Consider the following 21823-nt stretch of genomic DNA (forward strand, 5'->3'; position numbering starts at 1 on the left):
TACGTGTATGTAGTAGCATGATAGATAACTGAATGAATCCGACAAAAGGTGCACTTTCTTTCGAAAGTGCGAAATCTTTATTTTAATTTACCAAACTGTACCATCTTTCTTTTTCGCTTTCGCTTTCTCTTCCTTCCCATTCTCCCTTCTCGTCTATGCACCTTTTATCCTTCTATGTACTACGCGTTCACTTACTATCTTATACAGCATTTCATGTAACTTATTCGATATTTCATCTCGAATAAGGTATCTTACATTTCGGAACAGAATAATCCGGTTGTATTTCATTATGCGTATGCGCATGCGCATACCTTTAATACTAATTGTAAGATAATTATCGCGCCTGTTCGTTTCTTTAAAACTTAAATACATTAGGTTATCAACAAACCTATTCTTTAAATTGGAAATATACTAAATCGCGATATAATTTCCTTTCTCACTTTCATCAATTTTTCCTCTTATATTTTTATACGGTACTTATACTTTTATTCTATTCCCCGGTACACGTTAATGCCAGACGGAATATCTACGTAAATACATTAAATAGAACGATCAACCAGCTAACTATTGAAATCACAAATTATTATATTGCTATTGATAATGGTATTGGATATCGATGATGTAAGATAAATTAATTGTTTAACATCAGTTTACAAGTTACCTGTACTATTAATTTTCTTCAAAAAGTTCATGTTTTGTGCGCATACAACGGACACTCCCTTTGGCATTAACGTCGAATATTTCATTCTCATTTTCTTTCCTTTTTTTTTTTTTTTTTCGATTTGCCTTCTCTGAATTTCATCTGAGCCATAATTTCAATCGAAGGGCATCTACACCGTTCAAGTAATACCGAAATAATCGCTTATCGCGCACGAAACCAAGATTTTCGTACAAACGTAATGCTGGTCGATTAGTAATTTCCGTTTCCAATACTACTTCGTCAGCATTGTCTTCCACCATCGCTTGGATCGCCCTTCTTACCAGATTCGAGCCAATCTTCCGTTTTCGATATTTCACATCGACCGCTAACATTGCAATGTATCCACGTTTTATCACCTTTCTGTGGATGTCCAGCTTGCAAACAATGGCACCAACACACTCGTCCCCGTGCATCGCCTTGACGAACAAAAAGCAAGAGTTTTCTGTAAATTCTAAACCTGCAAGACAAACGAATCCAACCAAAGCTGGTCAACATTTTCTTTTTCTTTTTCTTTCTGTTTTTTTCCCTCATTTCTGCATCATCATTTCTAAAGTTGAAAATTTTGTTAATCGCCCTCTCTTTGTCACGCATGCGTAACATTCTGTTTTTAACTTTTCTCTACAGTATTAATGCTGCTTGAATATATTTCATACTTTTATATGTAAATATACATACCAGGAAGCATAATTTTGGCCAGTTATGGATAAAATATCTGTACGTGTAAATAGAGTAGGGTTCGCTTAGGTCCTTTTGTATTAATTTCATTATGTCAGGCATTTGTAATTCGCTTGTGTAACTAACATACTGGATGTTGTCATCCTTCTTTCCCAGAGGCAACGTATCAGTTTTACCTAAACATGCAGAGAATGAAGAGAAACCATAAAAATACACGTGTAAAAACATCATTTGCATAGACTTTATGAAAAACAAAATATTTTCTTTTCTTTCTCTTTCCTGTCTTGCTAGTACATTTACTACTCTATTGCCTATTACCTATTACCTATCGCCTATTGCATATCATTTATCGACGCTAATAGATATGAAATTAAAGTCATTTTTTAATAATGTTTCAATCCCAAACAAACAAATACTTTGTAATCACAGTAAGATGTCGCTGTAAAAGCAAAGCTTTTCATTTCCTCGTACCGTGTTGGTTTAACCGACTAGTTTCCATACTTTGAGATTCTGGAAGATTAGTGGTACTGGCAGTTCTTTCAGGTGAATTACAAACACCATTCACTCGAGATATTCCATTTGTATGCGTTGCTTCTCCATACGTTTCAGTTGTTTTCAAACAAAGCCGAGATTTAAAGTCTAGAGTAGTAATGTCTATCAAGGAGTTTTCACTTTTTTCTTTGATGCTACCTTGTTCAGCCTCGGATTCATTTCCATCTGTAATACTCTCCGTTTCAATGTTTTCCATTTCTTTTAACTCTCCAAATTTCCAAGAGCTCGAGTTTCACTTTATTAAAATATATTTATATATACATATATATATATATATATCTTTATATATATATATATATATATATATATGTGTATATATATATAGCTTAGTTAACGAATTTCGGAGGTAATAGTTTTTACACTTTCTCTGTACAATCAGCTACCGTGGCATTAGAACTGTTACACGTTATATAGACTTTTCAATCGGATTTTCATAATTACGATAAACCATGTGATTTTTAACATTGATTTTATCTTAAAATACGAAAATTCCAAGTATACCTACGAACGACGGACACCATATTGAATTTTATCTAATCACTGTTAAAAATTAAACATAAACAATGATTTTATAAGAAAAAAACAACCATATCGTGAATCGTAACAGATTATTTCTATGGAAATATGACATTTTATTACTTAAGGAGCACACTCATGGTACATACATACACATATTTATCCTCTTGATCTCTGTTAATTGTTAACAGAGGGCAGTCGAGTTTTCACAAGACGAAAGCCTTTCTATCTTTAACACACCTAGCACCTAGGACCTAGCCACGATCACGATCACGATACGATGGGTGAGTTGTTTCATTTTACTACCAGTTTACTATCATATTCATCGTTTTCAATCCACATTTTCTAGTTAACAGTTGGCGATAACTAATCATCAGTGTATTCTAAAATCATTATATTCTCTCAATTAAATATATATTATTTTGATAAGTTTTACTGGGTTAAGTGGAACAACAATCTATCTACAATTTTGATATCTCATTATTTTTTCATCAAATATTTATTATTCTTATTATTATTGTTAGTTTCTTCTTTTTTTTTTTTTTAAACAGTAAGGAATTGGCGATATTTAATAAATAATTGAAATATTTTCTTCACTTTTTTCGCACAACTTTTAATGTTTTAACTTTAACTGTTTTAAATGGTATTAAATTAAAAAAAGAAAAGAAAAGAAAAGAAAAGAAAAGAAACAATCAACAATTATTATATGTAGGTATTTCTCGCGATCATTGGCATAAAAGACGGGCTACCGGAGGCAAAAGAAAACCGCTTCGTAAAAAGAGGAAGTTTGAGTTAGGACGTCCGGCTGCAAATACGAAACTTGGGGCTCAACGTATTCATACGGTATTATCATTGTCGTCATTCTTCATCATTCTTTTAAAATAAAACATTCGGTATTATTAATGATAGTTCACTTTTGAGAAGCATTTATGAAAGTAATACCAATAAATTTATACATATATTAAAAAAGAAAAAAGTTTATAATATTTTAATATTATTTGATCATGAGATGATGACTACCTTTACCTACTCTGAATGATGTCGTGTTGACAAATATTCCACAGCGTGCTGAGTATAATTAAGGATTGCCCGTATAATAGGTATGTAAAGTATCTAAAAAAATTAATCGAGTTTTTATGTTGTCCGTATAAATCAGGTACGTACAAGAGGTGGTAACAAAAAGTATCGAGCGCTTCGGTTGGATACAGGAAACTTTTCATGGGGATCGGAATGTAGTACTAGGAAGACACGTATTATAGATGTGGTTTATAACGCATCGAATAATGAATTAGTAAGAACTAAAACTCTGGTAAAAAATGCAATTGTTACCATTGATGCAACACCTTTTAGACAATGGTATGAGAGCCATTACGTTTTACCGCTAGGCCGTAAGCGAGGTGCTAAGCTGGTAAGAAACTAGCATTTTCTTTTCTTTTTTTTTTTCTTTGTTCCAATAATTAATATTAATAGAAAATTATTAAATATTTTAATAAAGAGTTATACACGTATGTAGACCGAAGCCGAGGAAGAAGTTTTAAATAAAAAACGCTCGAAAAAAGTAGAAGCTAAATACAAAGCGAGACAACGATTTGCCAAAGTCGAATCTGCTTTGGAAGAACAGTTTGCCACCGGTCGTGTACTCGGTAAGCAGCATTTCTAAATATGATAACTTGTTTCATTTCTAAATATGCGTTTCTATCTTGGAAAAAGTACAATACGTACCGCTATAATCCCTTCTACTTATTCGTCGTAATGTTAATTTTAAACGTCGTTACCTTACATTTTCATATACTGCTTTTTTCCCGATTTATGTAATTAAACTTTAGAATGCATTATGGACATTTTATACGGTTCGTATAAAATAGCAGTGAAGCATAATGAATATTATTGTACGAATATTACTGAAAATAATTTGCAGAAAAACTAACTAAATTTGAATCAGTGACGAAACAGGAATAGGAATATTCAGACGAATTCTAATCGAATTTATAATTTTATTTATTAACTTTAAATTTCAGCTTGTATAGCAAGTAGACCTGGACAATGCGGTCGAGCGGATGGTTATATACTCGAAGGAAAAGAACTAGAATTTTATATGAGAAAAATTAAAAGTAAAAAAGCTAAATAAACATGTAATCAAAGTTGGCTAATAGTTTATTTTTTTTATTCCATGATAGTTTCTCAAGTTGAAAATTCATTCGTTGAAGCAGTGCTCGCATACCGCATACGCACACGTATGTTCTTTCTTGTTATTAACTATTTTTTATATATGGTATAATAATATATTGCGAAAGAAAATTCTCTGTTGTTCTCTATAACATTGATCGAACATACGTACCAAGAAGGATAATTTAAAGAAGAAATTTACTTTTATACGAGAGAAAAATGAAAAGCCGAAAGCTAAATAAACATGAATAATCTGTTTCAACGTATACCGTTCTAAATATTCTTTACACTTTGTATGTACACCACGTGTATACTTGGTACACATAAGTAAAAGGAAAATTCATCTTTAAATAAACATCAGTAAAGAAAAAGATATCGCATACTTACATCGGAACAACAGATCCAACAAAGAAATTTCGGTTGAAAATGAAACATAATCAATAAAAAACGCATTACGTAAGTATTTTGTATCTTGTACGTTTTTTAAAAACATACATTCAAAATTTACTCAATGTAATGTGTAAATTATTTTATATTTATGTACAATATTACTAATATGAAAGTTAAACAATTCTTAACATAATAATAATAATAATAATAATAATAATAGTAATGTTATGTAGAATCCAATAGTCATTGCAGAAACATTCACGTTTTGTTTGTATGTACATTGTTCCATCCAAGTATAATATCCAGTGAAATGTATGTATGAACGCTAGACTTCTTCCGATAAAAGAAAAACAGTTTCCTTCCCGCAGCTTACTCGATGCGCTTATTTTTCCTTAGATGCGAGAAGAAGAGGATAAGTAGCATTATAAATATCGCATTATGTTTAATTGCTGTTCATGCAATTAACAACTACTTCTCTACAACCGAGAGAAGCCTGACAATTATAGTTGTCATACATTTTTCTTTCTTTTTCTATTGATCTTTCGCAGAATAATTGTTAACAGTTCTTCGTATTCACGTAAAGACTTGAGTTCGTTTGTTTCTTTTTTTCTATATACTTAAAAAAGAAAAGAAAAGAAAAGAAAAGAAAAAGCAAATTTTCTACCTAAAGGGTGATACGCTATGATGATGAAGTTTCGATATCTTCTTTAGAGCAAGACAAAGATAGGGATCCTGATATCTCATTCAGTTTGTTATGTGATAACTCATATATCCTGCCAACAGAGCTGCTTACTTTGATATTATGATTCTGAAAAATATATAGGAAATTTTTGGAACATTATATTTTTTAGAAATTATACAAAAGATTTCTATTTACATGTTATAATTTCTCGTTACTCCTATGTGATTCCCGGATTTGTCGAAACGTAAAGAGCAGTATGAAGGGTCCAAAGGCATACTCACGATCAGTGTAAGTTAAAAGGTGATAAAATCTATCTTTGAATTTTACTCTGAACGAAGAAAAGAAAAAGTGCCACCAAGTCTTGCATAATATGCATGAATTATAATTGAAGCAAACGTTACTCTTTGAATAAATATATTTTTTATTCCTTTTGTTCTTGTTTTTCTTATTTCTGGCGTTTTACAAAGGAAAAGGAAAAGGAAAAGGAAAAAAAAGCATGTATAAACTACTACATATTTCGTTTTAACGCTGTATAACGAGAACGTTTACGTGTAAACGCAAGACGCGAAGAACCGTGCAACAATAATACTATAACGTGGTTATAATTAAAACTTGGAGAAACAAGTATTTATAATTTATTAAAGTTGTGGCTTCGATTTCAGGGACTTACACCGATGTGTGCTCTAGGCCCTCCAAACAATGTCTGACGTCGCATGCGGTGTATTTATCATAAGTCTGGGCATCACCTGCTGCTGCTGTTGTTGCTGTTGTTGTTGCTGCTGCTGCTGCTGCTGCTGCTGCTGATGATGATGATGATGATTTGAATTTGCACTGGAACTGGTAACAATAGTAGTAAACGAAGGTTTTTGTGCGCATGTTCTCATATGCATTGGCCAATGCGATTGTTGACAAGGATAATCGCAATATGCTGTGTTCCAACAACAGTAAAATAACGCTTCTCGACCACACATTGCACACCATTGTTTACGTTTAATTTCTTCGATACATCGTAATTTTTCTTCTTCGGCTTCTCGACGAGTTTCTTCGATAGCGCGTAAGCGTTCAGCTTCTAAACCTGCTTTCATTTCTCTTAGTACTCTATCTGAAATGTATAAGAAACATCGTTGTCGTACGTACGTCGTATGTCTTATAAGTCTGGGTACAATATAAAACGATTATAGCATATTATGTATATAATGCGCAACGTACCGGTATTATGTTTTAATTCGGCTAATTGTTGTTGATGTTCCCATCTCATACGTTCGATTTGTAATCGTAAAAAATGAACAGTCGCTTGATGATTATCAGACGTAATGCTCTCGCAATTCTGAGTTTCTTGAGCTGCCTCTTTGTACGCTTCTTCCATTAACCGAGCCATTCTTCTGGCCAAGTCTTGAGCACCATGATATAAACGAGCACTGATAGGCCCTGCTTGTGGCGGTAACATCTGGTATTCGATACAATTTTCAGCCTGATGGCTAACAGGGATGCTGTGCATCACAGAATCAATCGAATTTGATGATGCGTTTACCTGTGCAGCGGATGTATGCGGAATAAGTTGCGGACAATTACGAGTCTTATTAGGAAACGACTTTCTAGCTTTGCTTTCCTTTTTTCCTGTTTGATGCGACATTTGCGTCAAACCTTTCGAAGGTTGATGACGAGTTGTCGAAACATCGCTGCTTTTCTCTTTTTCAATCGTTTGCGAGCTATTATCGGCAGGCCTTTTAACGATATTAGGCATCTCATTGTTCGCGACAAAAGGTAACATATCAGCAGATTGATCCGTAGAAGAAGCTGTTTTATTAACGTCATCGGTATCACCTTCTTCTGATTTGATGTTAGACGAGACCGAAGTGACTGATGATATCGAATTATTATTATTATTATTATTATTATTATTATTATTATTATTATTATTATTATTATTATTATTGTTGTTGTTGTTGTTGTAAGAATTTATTGAGACATCCTTGGACGACGTGAAATCGCAATCTTTAGCTTTGCTGTTTGGCTCTATCCTTACCACCGCTTCTTTCTCTTTTCCATCGATTTCGATTGATTTTAAAGCTTTCTCAGCATTTATTTTATCGACAATTCTCGTTTTTGGTTTATAAACTTTTATCACACTTTTGGTAGCTTTAAAATTATTTTTCGACGAATTTGGCAAGCTCTGACCAACGTTTCCTTTATTATTAACATTGGTTTTTAAAAAAGATTCTTGTTTGGCTGTTTGAACATCGTTATCGTTTGTCGAGCGCTTGTTTGGAGACGATGTTATCATTTGCTTCGATAGATTTTCTTCATTTTTTCTGTTATCCTTTGTTACCTTTTCAGAGTTATTACTTTGTTCTGGCGGCGTTATTGTTGTCGTATCAGATTCGTTTGAATTCTGTTTAATCGTGCTACTTTCATTTCCATCCTCGTTCGCATTAATTTTACTCGTAGTTGGTTTTACTTCTTCTCTCTTTGTCGTGTTTAAATTCGTCGCCAACGAATTCTTATCGATTTCTACATATTTTTTATTACTTTCCTTTGTCACCAAACGATCCATGCTCCTAGAAGCATTCGAATTGTTATCTGTACCCCCGACTTCGTTCAACTTATCAGATTCTTCTACTACTACTACCTTTTTACAGGCTGGTAAGTCGTCATCATCGATTTTCTTTTGTTCGGTAACTTGGTCAACATCACCGATTGAAATTCTATTCATTTCGATGTCAGAGGTGGTGGTGGTAGTATCTCCTTTCTCCGAATCGCTTTGCGCCTTACTCTTGACGTGTAATCGTTTTTTGAAAAATTGCTTTTTCTTAGGAATCAAAAATTGCGAAGATATATAGTTATTAGAACGAAGTGGATCATAGTTTGGTAACATTAATTTTATTTGCGATGGATCGTGTGGATTGTATTGTACTTTAGGAGGCGCAAATTTAAATTGACCAAACACAAGTTCCAGTTTTCGACAGTGACGAGTAATTTCTCTAACGCATTCTTCCATGTCCAATTTTCTTTTTCGTGGTAACGGCACGGGAGGGTCTTCCGAATATAAATATAAATCTCGAGGCGATACCCATGCACGATCATGTTCACCGAAGAAACGTACGTCTACGTAACCTTGAGAATTGATTCGAGGCATAGCTTTGGCTGGCCAGAATGGAAAACCTTTCAATTTCGCCCACACAAGCGGATGAGGACGACGGCAAGGTTCGATAAACCATGATGGCTGTGGTCTTGGTAAGTTCCTTCCGTGGGCGTAACAATCAGGACATGCTTCGATTTCCGATACTTCTTGACGTGCCAGTTTGATTATCTGTTTCGCTGCGTTCGTTAACTTGGACGTATCGGCGTACACACCGCCGCCTGTTTAAATAATTTCAACCAAACTGCTAATTATATCGAGGTTAGCCTATTTAATACAACGAAACTTGTAATATTAGATATACCATATTACGTACACGTGTTGAACACAATACAATTGTGTTGTATCCATTTGGCGTCGGCCATAAACGCATCCGTACTACCGTACAATTTAGCCCGAACATTTGACTCCAAAAGGCTCAAATCCATCGGTTTTACTACATAGTCTAGATAATTTGGGGCTTCGGACGCTTCAACTGGTTTCCAAAATGGTTCCGACTGTGAGAAAAATTAATTTCGCTTAAATCCAATAGCCAGGGTAAAATATAAAAAAGACGACGCGAATGTTAACGCGAACGAAGAGGTAATACACATACACCTGGATATTCTCTCATTCTTTCAACTACGTGTTTCAATAATAAACACAACTGATCAACCGATAACTGCGCCATAGCAGTAGAACGTGTTTCTGCATTTTCTGCTTTCAAAATAGCCGCACATTCGCCGCATATCCAATTTTGGATAATCGACTGTTGCATTCCTATACATCTGCGATGCCACGATCGAGGACAAGCACTGCAATGTGCTTCTACGGATTCTTTGTGGCATCGCCAACAAAACCGATCGTTTGTATTTTTTTTCTTTCGCTTACTTCTAGCATTATTTTCCTCTGATAATAACAAATCTGTTTCTTGGGCGCTAAAAAAATCAATCAATCATGGCATTAAAAGAAAAAGACAATCTTCAGCTTAAAAAAAAAAAGAAGCAAGTTTATGAGTAAATACTATCTACATATACTTACACGGTATTTCGTCTTTTTCGTTTAAGATTGTTTCCAGTTCTAATTATAGTTTCATTCGCATTAGTATTTTTACTAATCTTAGAATCATTTTCCGTTACATCCGAAGACATTACATCCGAACTTTCTCTACTCTGTACATACTCTATTTTATCTGTGTTCAGTTTAACTTGTTTCTTATCATTTTCCAGGATAATAACTTCATCCTCGTTTCTAACTTTCTTCTGATCACAGTTTGTTGCGTCCAATGTAGTAGTACCTTTAACGGCACTTTCCACGTCTATAATTAAAGTTTCGTTTTCCTTCTTGCTAACCACATCTGTATAAGCTCGTTGATCTTGCGTCTGCTGTGGTGGTAACTGTGAATGGTCCTTTTGCAATTCACGTATCATCGGACTTTGTAAATACTTGGAATTCGTAAAATTTTTCTCCTTCTCTGTCGACGTCATTTTCACTCATTGCACGTGTTTAGTTGAAAATATATATCTTTACTTAAACATAATGCAAAAGACAAGACAATTAGCAATTTTGATAGATGAAACGATATTTATTAATGATTCTGAAGAAAAATGTTGTTTACTATACTTATTTATTTACTGCGTTATAAACGGAAAATATCCATGTACTATAACTATACTATTCGGTATAACATTTAACATTACAGAAGTTTATGCAACAAATAAAAAAACAAGAAATAGGAAAGATCAGAATTAAAAAGAGGCGCGTGGTAAGCAATTTTTCTTTTTTATTAATTATACGTTAAAAATAGCTTTTACATTTTTTTAAAACTACGTTACATAAAATTTAATCTTATTCAATTGGATATATAAAATAGAAGAATCTACGTTGAGTAAAGAAGGAAAAAGCTTGTCTTTGCATTAATATTATATTAAATATGGATTAATAACAGTACGATGTAGAGAATGTAATAACAGAAAGCATAGAAAAGAGTTTAAAGGTATATCTACCAGTATAATGAACAGAGCCAAAATAATTACTCCCTATAGAATTCATACATAAAACCAGAAGATAAAAGGCAAAAATATTTCGACCGATTTTTGGTCGCTTTCTATCGCTTCTATAATTTATTCTACAGGTCAAGCAAACCACTTTAATACAAATCCTAAACAACATGGACAAACGAGATATAATATCACTTACCAACACGACATTGCATCAAAACCGTGAGCATTCCTTCCCCTTCCTACGTACCGATCTTCTTACCGCTTGTGTCTCCATCCTTCGGCAGTATTTTTAGTCAGCAAAAGCATGTGGTGCTTGAAATTCCCAAACTATTATAAACAATGTTTATTAATTTTTTTTCAACTTTTTATATTTGCAATCATAGTAAATTAATAATATAACAATCTACTACGTACCTATATGCGCGTATGATGCGCAATGTAAAGCTTTGTTGTACGCATGTGTGTCCGCGTTCGCGCGTGTGTCTATATATTCTTATGGATAATTTATCATAAACAAGTAAACGAAATACATATTGTAATTATATTGCGATTTATATATGCATATTTACTTGTTCATCTATTCATGTTTGAATGCAACAGTCATTCGATAAGAACGACAATTCATTTCCTTTTCTTTGTTAAAAAAGGTTATATATTTCACCAGTAATTGGTTTAAACGTTGCAAACAACTCAGTGCTGGGCAATCCGATGCGAATTTGTTCTATAACAATTTCGAAAAACAATTAGTTTAAATATTATTGTCAAAGCGATATATGTATGTATAAATAAGTACTATACATATATGTACATCAATCTGTAACATTTGTTAAAAACATTAAGTATTTTGTATTTGCCAAACGTATAAGTTTTGATAGAAGTATAAATGTACAATACTCGTTATTCATCTAGTATTAAATCTCACCATATTTTTTTACAAGTGCACTGAATAAATAACAAATAACAGTACGCAACATTATTCTGTAGTGTGTTAGGTTATACTAGGATAATTATATATATATATATATATATATATATATATATATATATATACCGCAGTTCACCAGAGTCCATAACTGTGACGCGCAGGTTGGAAGATGGTGGGGGAACGCAGCGAGCTCTCTGCTAATCGCTTTCCACTTCGTTTGGAAGTATCGCCAATCAGAGCGAAGATGCGCACTGGAGAAGCGCGAAGAACGAAAACTGGTCTTTTCGCAGTTATGCACTTTGGTGAACTGTGGTATATATATCACGAGAGTCCATAACTGTGAAAAAACCAATTTTCGTTCTTTCGTGCGCACCTTCGCCCTGATTGACGATACTCCCACTCTTATACGCTTGCGCACAGCGTCTCTGCGGCGTCCCCGTGCGGTGCATCTACGCGAAAATGCATCATTTCGAGTGTATAACGGGTAGCATGGTTTTTTACTCACGTGAAATCATTCTGTATTCTCCCTATTCAACCGTACTATCATTTTACCCCGTATATTAAACATGGTGTTAACGAAGTGGGAAGCGATTAGAGGAGTGGAAGTTTCGAGGCTCGCTAAGTTTTCCTACCATCTTCCAACCTGCGCGGATTAGTTATGGACTCTCGTGAAATGAAGTACTTAATATAAGTTTAGTCAGGTTACGAGGCGCGTAGCGTGCTTCCCCCTATACATTCTTCTACACACAAAGTAACTTTAAAACCACTCAGTTTTACATACGCATAACATTTGAACAGATGGATTTTTTTTTTTATTCTATTCGTTCATTACTATTCGACTGTCAACAAACAAATTCTACAATATTTGATCCGTGAAAGTAAAGTTCAATCGTCTTTCCCGTAGCCTGAAGGCTTGTATTTAGAACTTCATCTGCCAGATGTCGCTCGTCTCCCACAACTTTCCAAACTTCCATTTAACTTGGACAAAAAAATTGCATCTCTCTCTCCCGATCTCTCTTAATCGTAGCACAGCTGATCCATTAATGTCACATGCGGTAATCAGCTATACATTGCTGGATATGAAATAACAACTGCGAGGAAACGGTATATGCACTTTGGAGTTGTTACTCGTATGCAGTTATAATAAAAATCAAACCGTTCCTTCTACTGTATTATGTACAGTACATACAATACATAGTGAAGTGTTTAAGAGAATAAATGTATGAATAAAATTGTTCGTTGATATTAGATGGGTTCGAGATACGAAAAATAGCGGATATCGACAAAGAAAAGTATAAACTATACGAACCATATCCGTTGGCTTCTCATCATCAGTCCCGATTATTGTTCAACTATAGCCAGCGGTTATGGTATATTTATCGAGTGTTTGGGGTATGGGAGAGACTAAATCGGAGTGTCAGAATACAAATAGTTCTTCCTCCTTTTTACAAGAAAATGACGAAGAAGTTGCATTGTTGCCACTTAAGAATCAGGTGAGGCAATATTTTGTTATTCGTCGACGACGCCATTGTTTCAACGAAACATCATCTTGAAATCGAAATCGAAATCGAAATTGAAATGTGTTGTTATCATTTGTTTCTTATTGTTTAACTGTACAGTTTAACTGTACGCGTAACGTTTATTCTCGATGTTAGAAATTGTGATTGTTGTTGTTGTTGTTGTTATTGTTGTTTAATACTTGTTGTTAATTTCTTAGTATATGTATATTACAATAAAGTAACAATTATTGTTCTCGTCTTAAATAAAAAAAATTAGTTTGAGTCATGTCTATACTTCTGTTGAGTCGATTTACACACAGTGAAAGGTGAAGAAATTTATGAATAAATACATAGCCTTTGTTCACGATATAAGGCTTGATAATAGTGTAATAAATTAACTGAAATAAGAGAAAAGAAATTAGAAATTGAAAGGGTATTTGATTTTGGTAAAAATATAACAAGTAACCAATAGCGTTGTACCAACGAATAACTTGATACGTATGTTATACGAACATGTATTTTATAACATTTTGAGACTTTAACGCAGTATCTTTTGTAGGTTGGTGGACATACAAGATTACTTTTACTCAATCAAAATACTATTTGCAAGCCATTAAACTGCAAGGAACTTGATTTCTATCAAAACATTCCACAAGATATACAAATTTTTGTTCCAACATTTAAAGGTAAGGCATCTAAAATGTTTTGTATCCCTTTATCCTGCCTGTTGCAAAAAATATTTTAACCCTTGCTCCTTACGTCTACCTTTTTTACTTTCTCATTGCTGTAATTGTTCAAAATGATCACTTATCTATGTTTGTTAATAATAATAATAATAATAATAATAAGCCTAAGCGATTTAATTTTAAGAATCAACAATAAAATAACGTTAAAAAAAAATAAAAAATAAAAAATCTTTGCTAAGAATATCGTTTTAATAAAGCGTACTTTTCAAGAATATAGTACTAATATTTGTTTGTTCTTTGTTCTTGTAGGGGTACTTCAAGCTTCCAATAGCGGCGAGATCACATTGGATAAACGTTACAGTCCTAGCTTCAGAGAACAAGATAATAGACAGGGACACGGCTCGACTAAAAGGAAACGAGACGACGTGTTGAGGTAAATTCTCTTCTATATTGGAAATTTTGAACGACAAAATTTATACATATTTTACATTGATGTGTAAACATATCTCTATGTTTGAAGAGCATACGATATTTTATATCGCATTTTCTAGGATGAAAATTCATCGTGATAACACTTTAACAGGATTACTGAAACCAGACTCAAATTTGGACAATGCATCGAACAGACAATGTATGTACGTCGTTATATTTAAAAAAGCAGATATTATTACAACAATATAAAATGAAATGAAACGAAATGAGAATGATTTATAAATCCTCTTTATGTAATTAGATAGACCGTTTTATTTCAGTTCCTTTTCTTTTCCATATTCTTGTCCATTGTAATTTATTTAAAAACCAAACGAGTTTGTCATAGATTTGAAGGAAGAAAACGCGTTACCTTTCTGTCAAAATAGATTTCCTTCTGTTGGAAAATATAACATCTCAATACACTCATCCATGTATATTGGATCTAAAAATGGGAACCAGACAGCACGGAGACGATGCATCTGCCGAAAAACGAAGTAAACAAATTGCAAAGTGTGCTGCTAGTACATCAGCCTCTTTGGGTGTTAGACTGTGTGGAATGCAGGTTTGTTATCGCATAAAAACGTTTAACAAAGTACAGAAACGAAGCTTAATCTTTTTATTACTTTTAAAATGTAAAACTTTCCGTAACGATATCAAACGGAGTAGCAATGAAATATAAAAGAAGGATTATTCATATTTTTTATAGGTGTACCAAGCAGATAGCAATCATTATGTGAAAAAAGACAAGTATTGGGGCAGAGAATTGAACGAAGAAGGTTTCAAAGCAGCGTTGTATCGCTTTTTTCACAATGGTTTTTGCTTACGAACATTAGTTATCGAAAAAGTGGTGTCTCGGTTAGAACAATTACGACATGCCATCGAAAGGCAAAGCAGCTATCGATTTTACTCGTGGTAAGTACATTTGCCAAGTATGTAGAATGATTATTCAAGTATGTTGATGAAATATTTTTAATTTACATGTAAAAATATCTATGTACATGTAAGTGTACATATATGTGCGTAGAAGGTAGTAAAAAGGTGATTTAAAGGCAGTCTATGTGGTATATCCGAAGGTAAGAACACGATGATCGGAATGTTATTAATCGATTGAAACACGTATTGCAGTTCGTTATTAGTTGTTTACGAGGGTTGTCAAACGGACGACGACGACGACGACGACGACGAATCGTCGGGGCACGATCGATCTTCGACCACGTTACGGATGGAAGAAGAATCAAGCGATTCTAGTTTCATCGATCCTAATAGTCCTAATAGTTCGGAAGCTTGTTACGATGGTGACACAAGTAATAGTTCCACAGACTATAATGTTTCGATTCAAGAAGAAATCAGCCGAACGACTTTGCAAAAGGAACTTGACGGAACAACCGCTAGAGATGGCAAAAATATAACGAATTTTTATCCTACAAGGTTTGTCATCAAATTATTTTTCTTCTTTTATTGGCAAATGATGTTGGTTCACATTTACGGAAAAGAAAGATGGCTCGTTCCATTTCGACTCGGCGATCAGAGGTTTCTATTACTTGCACTACTTGTAAATTTCCAAAGATTCTTACGTTTCGTTGCATTTCGATGAAAAACAGCCCGTACAAAGGATCTATTTTTTCGATTGAAAGCAAAAATAAAAGAGTGCAAGATTATTTTTTCTTTCTTCAGACGCTCGAGTCGGTATAGAATGGCCGAAATTAAATTCCTAACGTTGCGATGTTCCGAAAGTAAAATTGATAAAAACAGTCGTTGAACATTAAACGTTTGTCTTCATTCGTCCGTTTATGTATTTATTTATTTCTCTACTGATTTATATTCATTAATCAACTGTTTTACTTATTTAGCTATCTATTTCTTTGTTTCTGTATTTACATATATTTATTTCGATGTATTGCAACAGTAGGAATCTAATAAAGAGGTAAACGTTACTACCTTTGCTAGTAACATAACATAACGTAATAATAATAATAATAATAACAACAACAACAACAACAACAGCAGCAACAATAACAGCAATAATAACAAGAATGAAATTGGAATCAATATACATTCAGGGTGTCCCATCTAAACTGTTACAGAGCTCTTATTCTGTAACTATTCATGATAGAAAAAATTGTTGATATCATCATTAGTTTAACAGATATGATATCAACAATTTTTTCTATCATGAATAGTTACGGAATAAGAGGTTCGTAACAGTTTAGATGAGACACCCTGTTATACTTAACCCTCCGTTATTTTGGAAAAAAAACCAAAGAAAATAAATCATGTTAAGCGTGTTAAGCGCAGAATCTTCTCATTCTTGTTTCTTTTTCTTCTTTGTGTATTCGATGACATACTCCATCAGATAATTGGAGGGTTATTTGTTACAATGATTCCTAAATATTATATATCTAGTTTACATCGAACACAGCTTTTGTTAAAAATCGGTTTAGAGGAAATATCGCATTTTCAGTAATTTATCGTATTCATCTGTAATCGTTTCTCTCCTTTTCTAAGTTCGAGATAAAAACGTACCTTTGTACGTACATGTGTACGTATGGAATGGAATAGATTGTGATTTAGCATGACGTAGAAATAGATTGAAAGTGCGATATTTTCCTAATTTAAGCATGTATATTTCTGTGTACCATCACTTTTTAGAAAACTGCTCTTTATTACGGCCAAAGTATAATAAAGCGCGGCAATACCAGTCCCTAATCGAGCCCGATCAGTTTCTTACTAGGGGAGGATCGGAGCTGAAAGTGGTGGATTTCAAAATCCTTTCGTAGGTATATCGTTGTTCATGCGTACAGTACAGCTCTACAAATGTTACTAGCTGCGCGATTATTAATGCATTAAAAGAATAAGAAAATGAACGGAACAACACACGAATCAGATAGGATCATTTACTTTATTGTATTTCAATTAATGAAACTCATTTTTTATTTATAATTGTCTAAAGAAAGTAGTATATGTATGTACAAGGCGTTCGGTAAACGGTGAATTTCTACAACGGAAAACATCGTTAATTTTTATTTTTTTCTTCTTAGGAAGAGTAATCATCGTCAAGTGTGATACATATTTGGAACATGAAAGTTTTAAAACTAAAATGAAATGCTTCTTTTCTTCTTCTATCATTATCACTATCGTTATCATCATCATCATCATCATCATCATCATCATCATCATCATCATCATCAGCGTCATTATTATTACGATTAGCTGATAAGTAAAGCATACTGTAAGAAAATTCACCATTTACTCAGCATCCTGTAATTAAAATATAGAGAGAATCGTTAACATTTTTTATTTATACGCCCGCTGCAGTTTTTGCCGTTATTCAGATGGTTATTCGAACAAACGAGATAAATAAGCGGTTTTACGTTGTGATTTATATTATAAAAATCAACAGGGTACGTAAAAGCTTTACTATGTTTTATTCCTAAATAACATCGGTATATTTGGAAATTGATATTTTCTTACGAGTGTTGTAATAATTTCAACGTCCATTTCAATTTTCATTGAAAAATAGGGCGAAAAACATTGGGAAGTTGTAATCAACTTCCGTTCAGCCTAAACAGAAAATATGTAAATTGTTACCTCTTATCTCGAATGTAATTACTATGTACAATCATCTTTTAATTTTCGCATGAAAATGTTAATCGGATGGAAAAAAGAAAGGAAGAAATAAGAAAACATTGATAAGGTGAACTTTTTGCGTACCCTATTTAATCATTGCTTACATCTTGATATAATGATTAAATAAGAAAACCAAAAAAAGAACAGAGTAACTAAACGACGCCAACAACAACAGCAGCAACAATAGGAATAATAAAGTTGTAATAATCGTAATCTCAGCAGCGAGGAGAGTGTTTTCGTCGAATCTACAAACACCTTGATCGACACAATGCTCCAAACTCCCAGATACGAACAGTGGATGCTTTACGGTAGTGCCAACCAGGAATATTGTTTTGGCCAAAGTTCGGATAATGCCGAAGACACCAGCTCCGACACAGAACTTGTACCAGATTGCGGAGCTAAACGACAAAGGCACGAGCACCGTTTGTTCCGCCTTTACGATAAAAAGCAGGAAGAGATTGAATATACCAGTGTGTCGAACAGGTAGAGAAATAAAATCAAAGTTTTCTCGAATCGAAACGAATCGATCTATGTAATAAGAATCGTCGTGGGCTATAAAAAGGAAACTAGCTTCTCCGAACAATTCTCATATGTATCTTTCATTCTTTTCTTTTCTTTTTTTTTTCCTTTCTTATTCATTTTTTTTTTTTCTTTTTTTTTCTTTTCTTTTTCTTATATACGTATACACATAGAATAACTGAAATTTCGTAACATAAGTAAGTTGAAGAAACTTACGCGCCTCGATTTTTGAAAAGTTTACATAAACGTATAGAAACACAGGGTGGTGGATCAAGATTGAAAATTTTTACAGCAAAGCCATCGTTTTGTTCGCAGGTATACGCCTTATTCTTATCGGACGAAGATGAAAGAAAAACCTCAAGAGGCTCGTGTCGACGTAAGAATGATCGATTTTGCGCACACAACGTTTATTCATGGTTCGACCGTTGCGTGTAATTCAAATTCTCTGGTTCATCAAGGACCGGATTGTGGTTTTTTAACCGGTCTCGACAGCCTAAGGCGTCTTCTTCTCGAAATTTTAACCGAAGGTTGACAAGTCTGTGAATTTTTATTTCCCACTGTTGAACTCGAATGTATTTATTATTATGTCGTATACAGGAAAACACAGGTGGACAGAAGATAACGATGAAATATTACCTACGTGGGTATCGCACAAACAGAAACGTAGATGACATTGACAGATCATGCGTTTCGATTACAAAACGTAGAGTTGGTTTCCACGAGACTAATATGTACATATTTGAAAGGTATCATTCGTGCGAGTTGTCTGAATATTCTGAAAGTATGCGGCTGGATGTATGTAATCATAGTTTCACGAAAAACACGGGAATAAGATGAAATTCATATGATACATATTATGCGCGCTCACATGAACAGACACGTACAAAAATATACGCACATACCTTATGCAAGGTGTTCCTCTTTGCTCTAATACATGAAATATTTTTATATCGGTTCATACGATGAAATAACGAACGGAAAAGTTGTGCTGTTCGATACTACAAGTACGTAGGGTAGATTGTATAATCATTAGTAGTCGTTAATCGTTGCGTCGTTATAAGCGACACACGGAATGAAAAATTGTTTGAAAAACAAACAATGCTAGTGAACGCGACGTTTTTTATATCGTTACAGATATGTACATATACTTACTTGGGTTCTTTGAACTGCGTAACTTTCCCTTTAGAACTATGCGAATCAGAGCAACAGTTATAAAGATATTTATTAAAGCATTGTGATCAAGTGAGAGGCACTTTGCGTGTGTATGTGCACGCGTGCATACATGTATATGTATTTGTATATACATATGTATATGTATATGTATATGTATATGTAGATTATGATACGTATGTATTTCTGAGCGAATGCTGTTACGCGAGTGTTGTATGTACGTATGTGTATATTATATCAGTAATCGAAGAAAAAGGTACAGAAGAAAGAGGTTTCTTTTTTTTTTTTAAACGAACGCCTATGGTTTATCCTTTATAGCGTTATCACAGTTAATTGAAAGAATAAGAAATCGCAAATTCAAATTTCACGAGAAAAAAAAAAAAAAAAAAGAAGAAAACTTTCAATTACGGAGTTATTGAAATCCGGAGTATCAAGTATTTCGTTACCAATCTTTTACCTTTTTTTGTTTCGTTTAGATGTTAGAAAAATGGACGTTACCGCGGACATAGTTGCACATGGTTATTTGAATCATAAGTAAAATGAAAAGTTAAGAGATAATTATATCTACCACGTTCAAGTATAAACATTATTATTCCAAAACGTTAAATTATCAGTATTTACCATGTATTATGCCTGGAAAATTATCAATACGAAGCGATTGTAAAAATAAAAAAAAAATTAATAAAAACATAAATAAAATGTTTGTGAAAGTGATAAAATAGCATTTTCATCCTGATGCTACAGAAAGAAACGAAAGATGCCCCGTTCATAATTTAAAGCATACTTTATTGGGAAAGAAATAAATTATTTGTTTCTGGTGCCTGTACCCTAACTATCCACCCATTTGACTATATAAGTATCGATAAATATGGACCGCCCCAGTCATCTCCATTTTTTTTTTTCTATCCCTGCAATGCTTTGTTATCTAATGCACATCAACGTAAACCTGAATTTCACTTGTAATTTAATTGTATGTATGTACATACATCCCAAGTTATCTTTCCAACCAACTATTTCTTTCATAATATGTTTGAGAATCCGCTCAGCCATGATGGCGCTCACGGTCGATCGATTTATCGATCCCACATGTTCACGGTCCCCATCAAAAGCAGCGGGCTGAATTTAAATAATGAACGGCGCTTATTTGCTCGCTGCTAGCATTCTTGTAAATTCTCTATTCAATTTGTATATACCTTTGTCGAAATATGATGCTACATATATATATCGGGTTAGGGTTAGGACACATACCCTAACCCTAACCCTAGCATGCTAGGTGTGTATGTGCCCCAGCATGCTGGGACATATGTTCGCCTAGCATGCTAGGGTTACGGGGAAGGGGTTAGCGTTAGGGTTAGGACACATACCCTAACCCTAACCCCTTCCCCTAACTCTAACCCCTCTAACTCTAACCCTAACCCCTAGCGCTAACCCCTAGTCCTAACCCCGTTCCCTAACCCTAACCCTAGCATGCTAGGTGTGTATGTGCCCTAGCATGCTGGGACATATGTTTGCCTAGCATGCTAGGACACATACCCTAACATGTTAGGACACAAAACCTAACATGCCAGGGCACAACACCTTCCCCTGTGGCTGGGGGCTTAGAATACAGCCACGGTAACCCCTGCCTGTCGTAGGAGGCGACTAAAAGGGGGCGTTGCTACTGCTGATGTAGCATCGATTTCGGGCCAGGGGCATAGACATAGGAAATATATTTACCTATTTTTGATTTTAGAGCAAGGTTTCTTATGTATATACCGACAATTTCACAAATTTGCGTATAGTTGCTACTCTATATTTAAATAAAGTATTATTTCCTATGCCCTACTTTCTACATTCCAAGTTATCTTTTTAACTAACTGTTTTATTGTAGCATACGTTTGAGAATACCCGCAGCCATGATGGCGCTCACGGTCGATCGATTTATCGATCGGGAGTCGTCCATCTAGGTGAACGCGTGAGCAGTGTTCTTCTCGCCGGCTCGCGCGCAACGACGCCATTATCGAGCATCGATTCATCAAGCTCGGACTCGTGTTCACTGGATTGTTGAATATAATTAGTTTAAGTGCAGTTCAGACGAAAAATATGGACCATCGAACGGTCGGTGAAACGCTTAAGATCCGCAGC

At 34.2% G+C, this 21823-nt stretch overlaps 4 protein-coding genes across 18 annotated transcripts; 2 read left to right on the forward strand and 2 right to left on the reverse strand.

Annotated features, from left to right (window-relative positions):
• Positions 1–105: 105 nt before the first annotated feature.
• On the reverse strand, positions 106–2578 carry LOC117606150 (N-alpha-acetyltransferase 30). Of its 5 annotated transcripts, none has more exons than XM_034328234.2 (4): positions 2429–2578; positions 1847–2162; positions 1376–1551; positions 106–1116 (listed from the first exon to the last, which is right to left on the reverse strand). In XM_034328234.2, the coding sequence occupies exons 2-4, from the start codon at positions 2121–2123 to the stop codon at positions 799–801; spliced, it is 771 nt and encodes a 256-aa protein (XP_034184125.1). In that variant the 5' UTR covers positions 2124–2162; positions 2429–2578; the 3' UTR covers positions 106–798. The 5 variants fall into 5 exon arrangements, with proteins under 5 accessions (XP_034184125.1, XP_034184126.1, XP_034184124.1 ...); XM_034328235.2 differs by having other exon boundaries at positions 2433–2539; XM_034328233.2 differs by having other exon boundaries at positions 2288–2475.
• A 56-nt stretch (positions 2579–2634) lies between these two features.
• On the forward strand, positions 2635–5059 carry RpS8 (ribosomal protein S8). Its single transcript, XM_034328239.2, has 5 exons — positions 2635–2727; positions 3156–3286; positions 3600–3851; positions 3957–4086; positions 4462–5059. The coding sequence occupies exons 1-5, from the start codon at positions 2724–2726 to the stop codon at positions 4569–4571; spliced, it is 627 nt and encodes a 208-aa protein (XP_034184130.1). The 5' UTR covers positions 2635–2723; the 3' UTR covers positions 4572–5059.
• Positions 5060–5121: 62 nt separating this feature from the next.
• Positions 5122–11868, reverse strand: Zmynd8 (Zinc finger MYND-type containing 8). Of its 7 annotated transcripts, none has more exons than XM_034328200.2 (10): positions 11725–11868; positions 11372–11523; positions 11217–11294; positions 10999–11129; positions 9841–10328; positions 9416–9737; positions 9137–9317; positions 6891–9041; positions 6428–6783; positions 5122–5807 (listed from the first exon to the last, which is right to left on the reverse strand). In XM_034328200.2, the coding sequence occupies exons 5-10, from the start codon at positions 10284–10286 to the stop codon at positions 5679–5681; spliced, it is 3585 nt and encodes a 1194-aa protein (XP_034184091.2). In that variant the 5' UTR covers positions 10287–10328; positions 10999–11129; positions 11217–11294; positions 11372–11523; positions 11725–11868; the 3' UTR covers positions 5122–5678. The 7 variants fall into 7 exon arrangements, 6 of the variants coding, with proteins under 6 accessions (XP_034184091.2, XP_034184088.2, XP_076546999.1 ...); XM_034328199.2 differs by having other exon boundaries at positions 5125–5390; positions 5664–5807; positions 11217–11523; XM_034328197.2 differs by having other exon boundaries at positions 9841–10323; positions 11217–11523.
• A 592-nt stretch (positions 11869–12460) lies between these two features.
• On the forward strand, positions 12461–20626 carry LOC117606145 (Inositol hexakisphosphate kinase). Of its 5 annotated transcripts, none has more exons than XM_076691213.1 (11): positions 12461–12478; positions 12632–13220; positions 13786–13912; positions 14222–14345; positions 14464–14543; positions 14770–14945; positions 15090–15295; positions 15509–15811; positions 18230–18493; positions 18845–19056; positions 19127–20626. In XM_076691213.1, the coding sequence occupies exons 2-11, from the start codon at positions 13095–13097 to the stop codon at positions 19198–19200; spliced, it is 1692 nt and encodes a 563-aa protein (XP_076547328.1). In that variant the 5' UTR covers positions 12461–12478; positions 12632–13094; the 3' UTR covers positions 19201–20626. The 5 variants fall into 5 exon arrangements, 4 of the variants coding, with proteins under 4 accessions (XP_076547328.1, XP_076547356.1, XP_076547368.1 ...); XR_013063184.1 differs by lacking the exon at positions 12461–12478 and having other exon boundaries at positions 12505–13220; positions 19127–19275; positions 20176–20612; XM_076691241.1 differs by lacking the exon at positions 12461–12478 and having other exon boundaries at positions 12505–12831; positions 12977–13220.
• The last annotated feature ends 1197 nt before the right edge of the window (positions 20627–21823 follow it).

This window comes from Osmia lignaria, chromosome 1, assembly GCF_051020975.1.
Source record: "Osmia lignaria lignaria isolate PbOS001 chromosome 1, iyOsmLign1, whole genome shotgun sequence".
NCBI classification, from domain to species: Eukaryota; Metazoa; Arthropoda; class Insecta; order Hymenoptera; family Megachilidae; genus Osmia; species Osmia lignaria.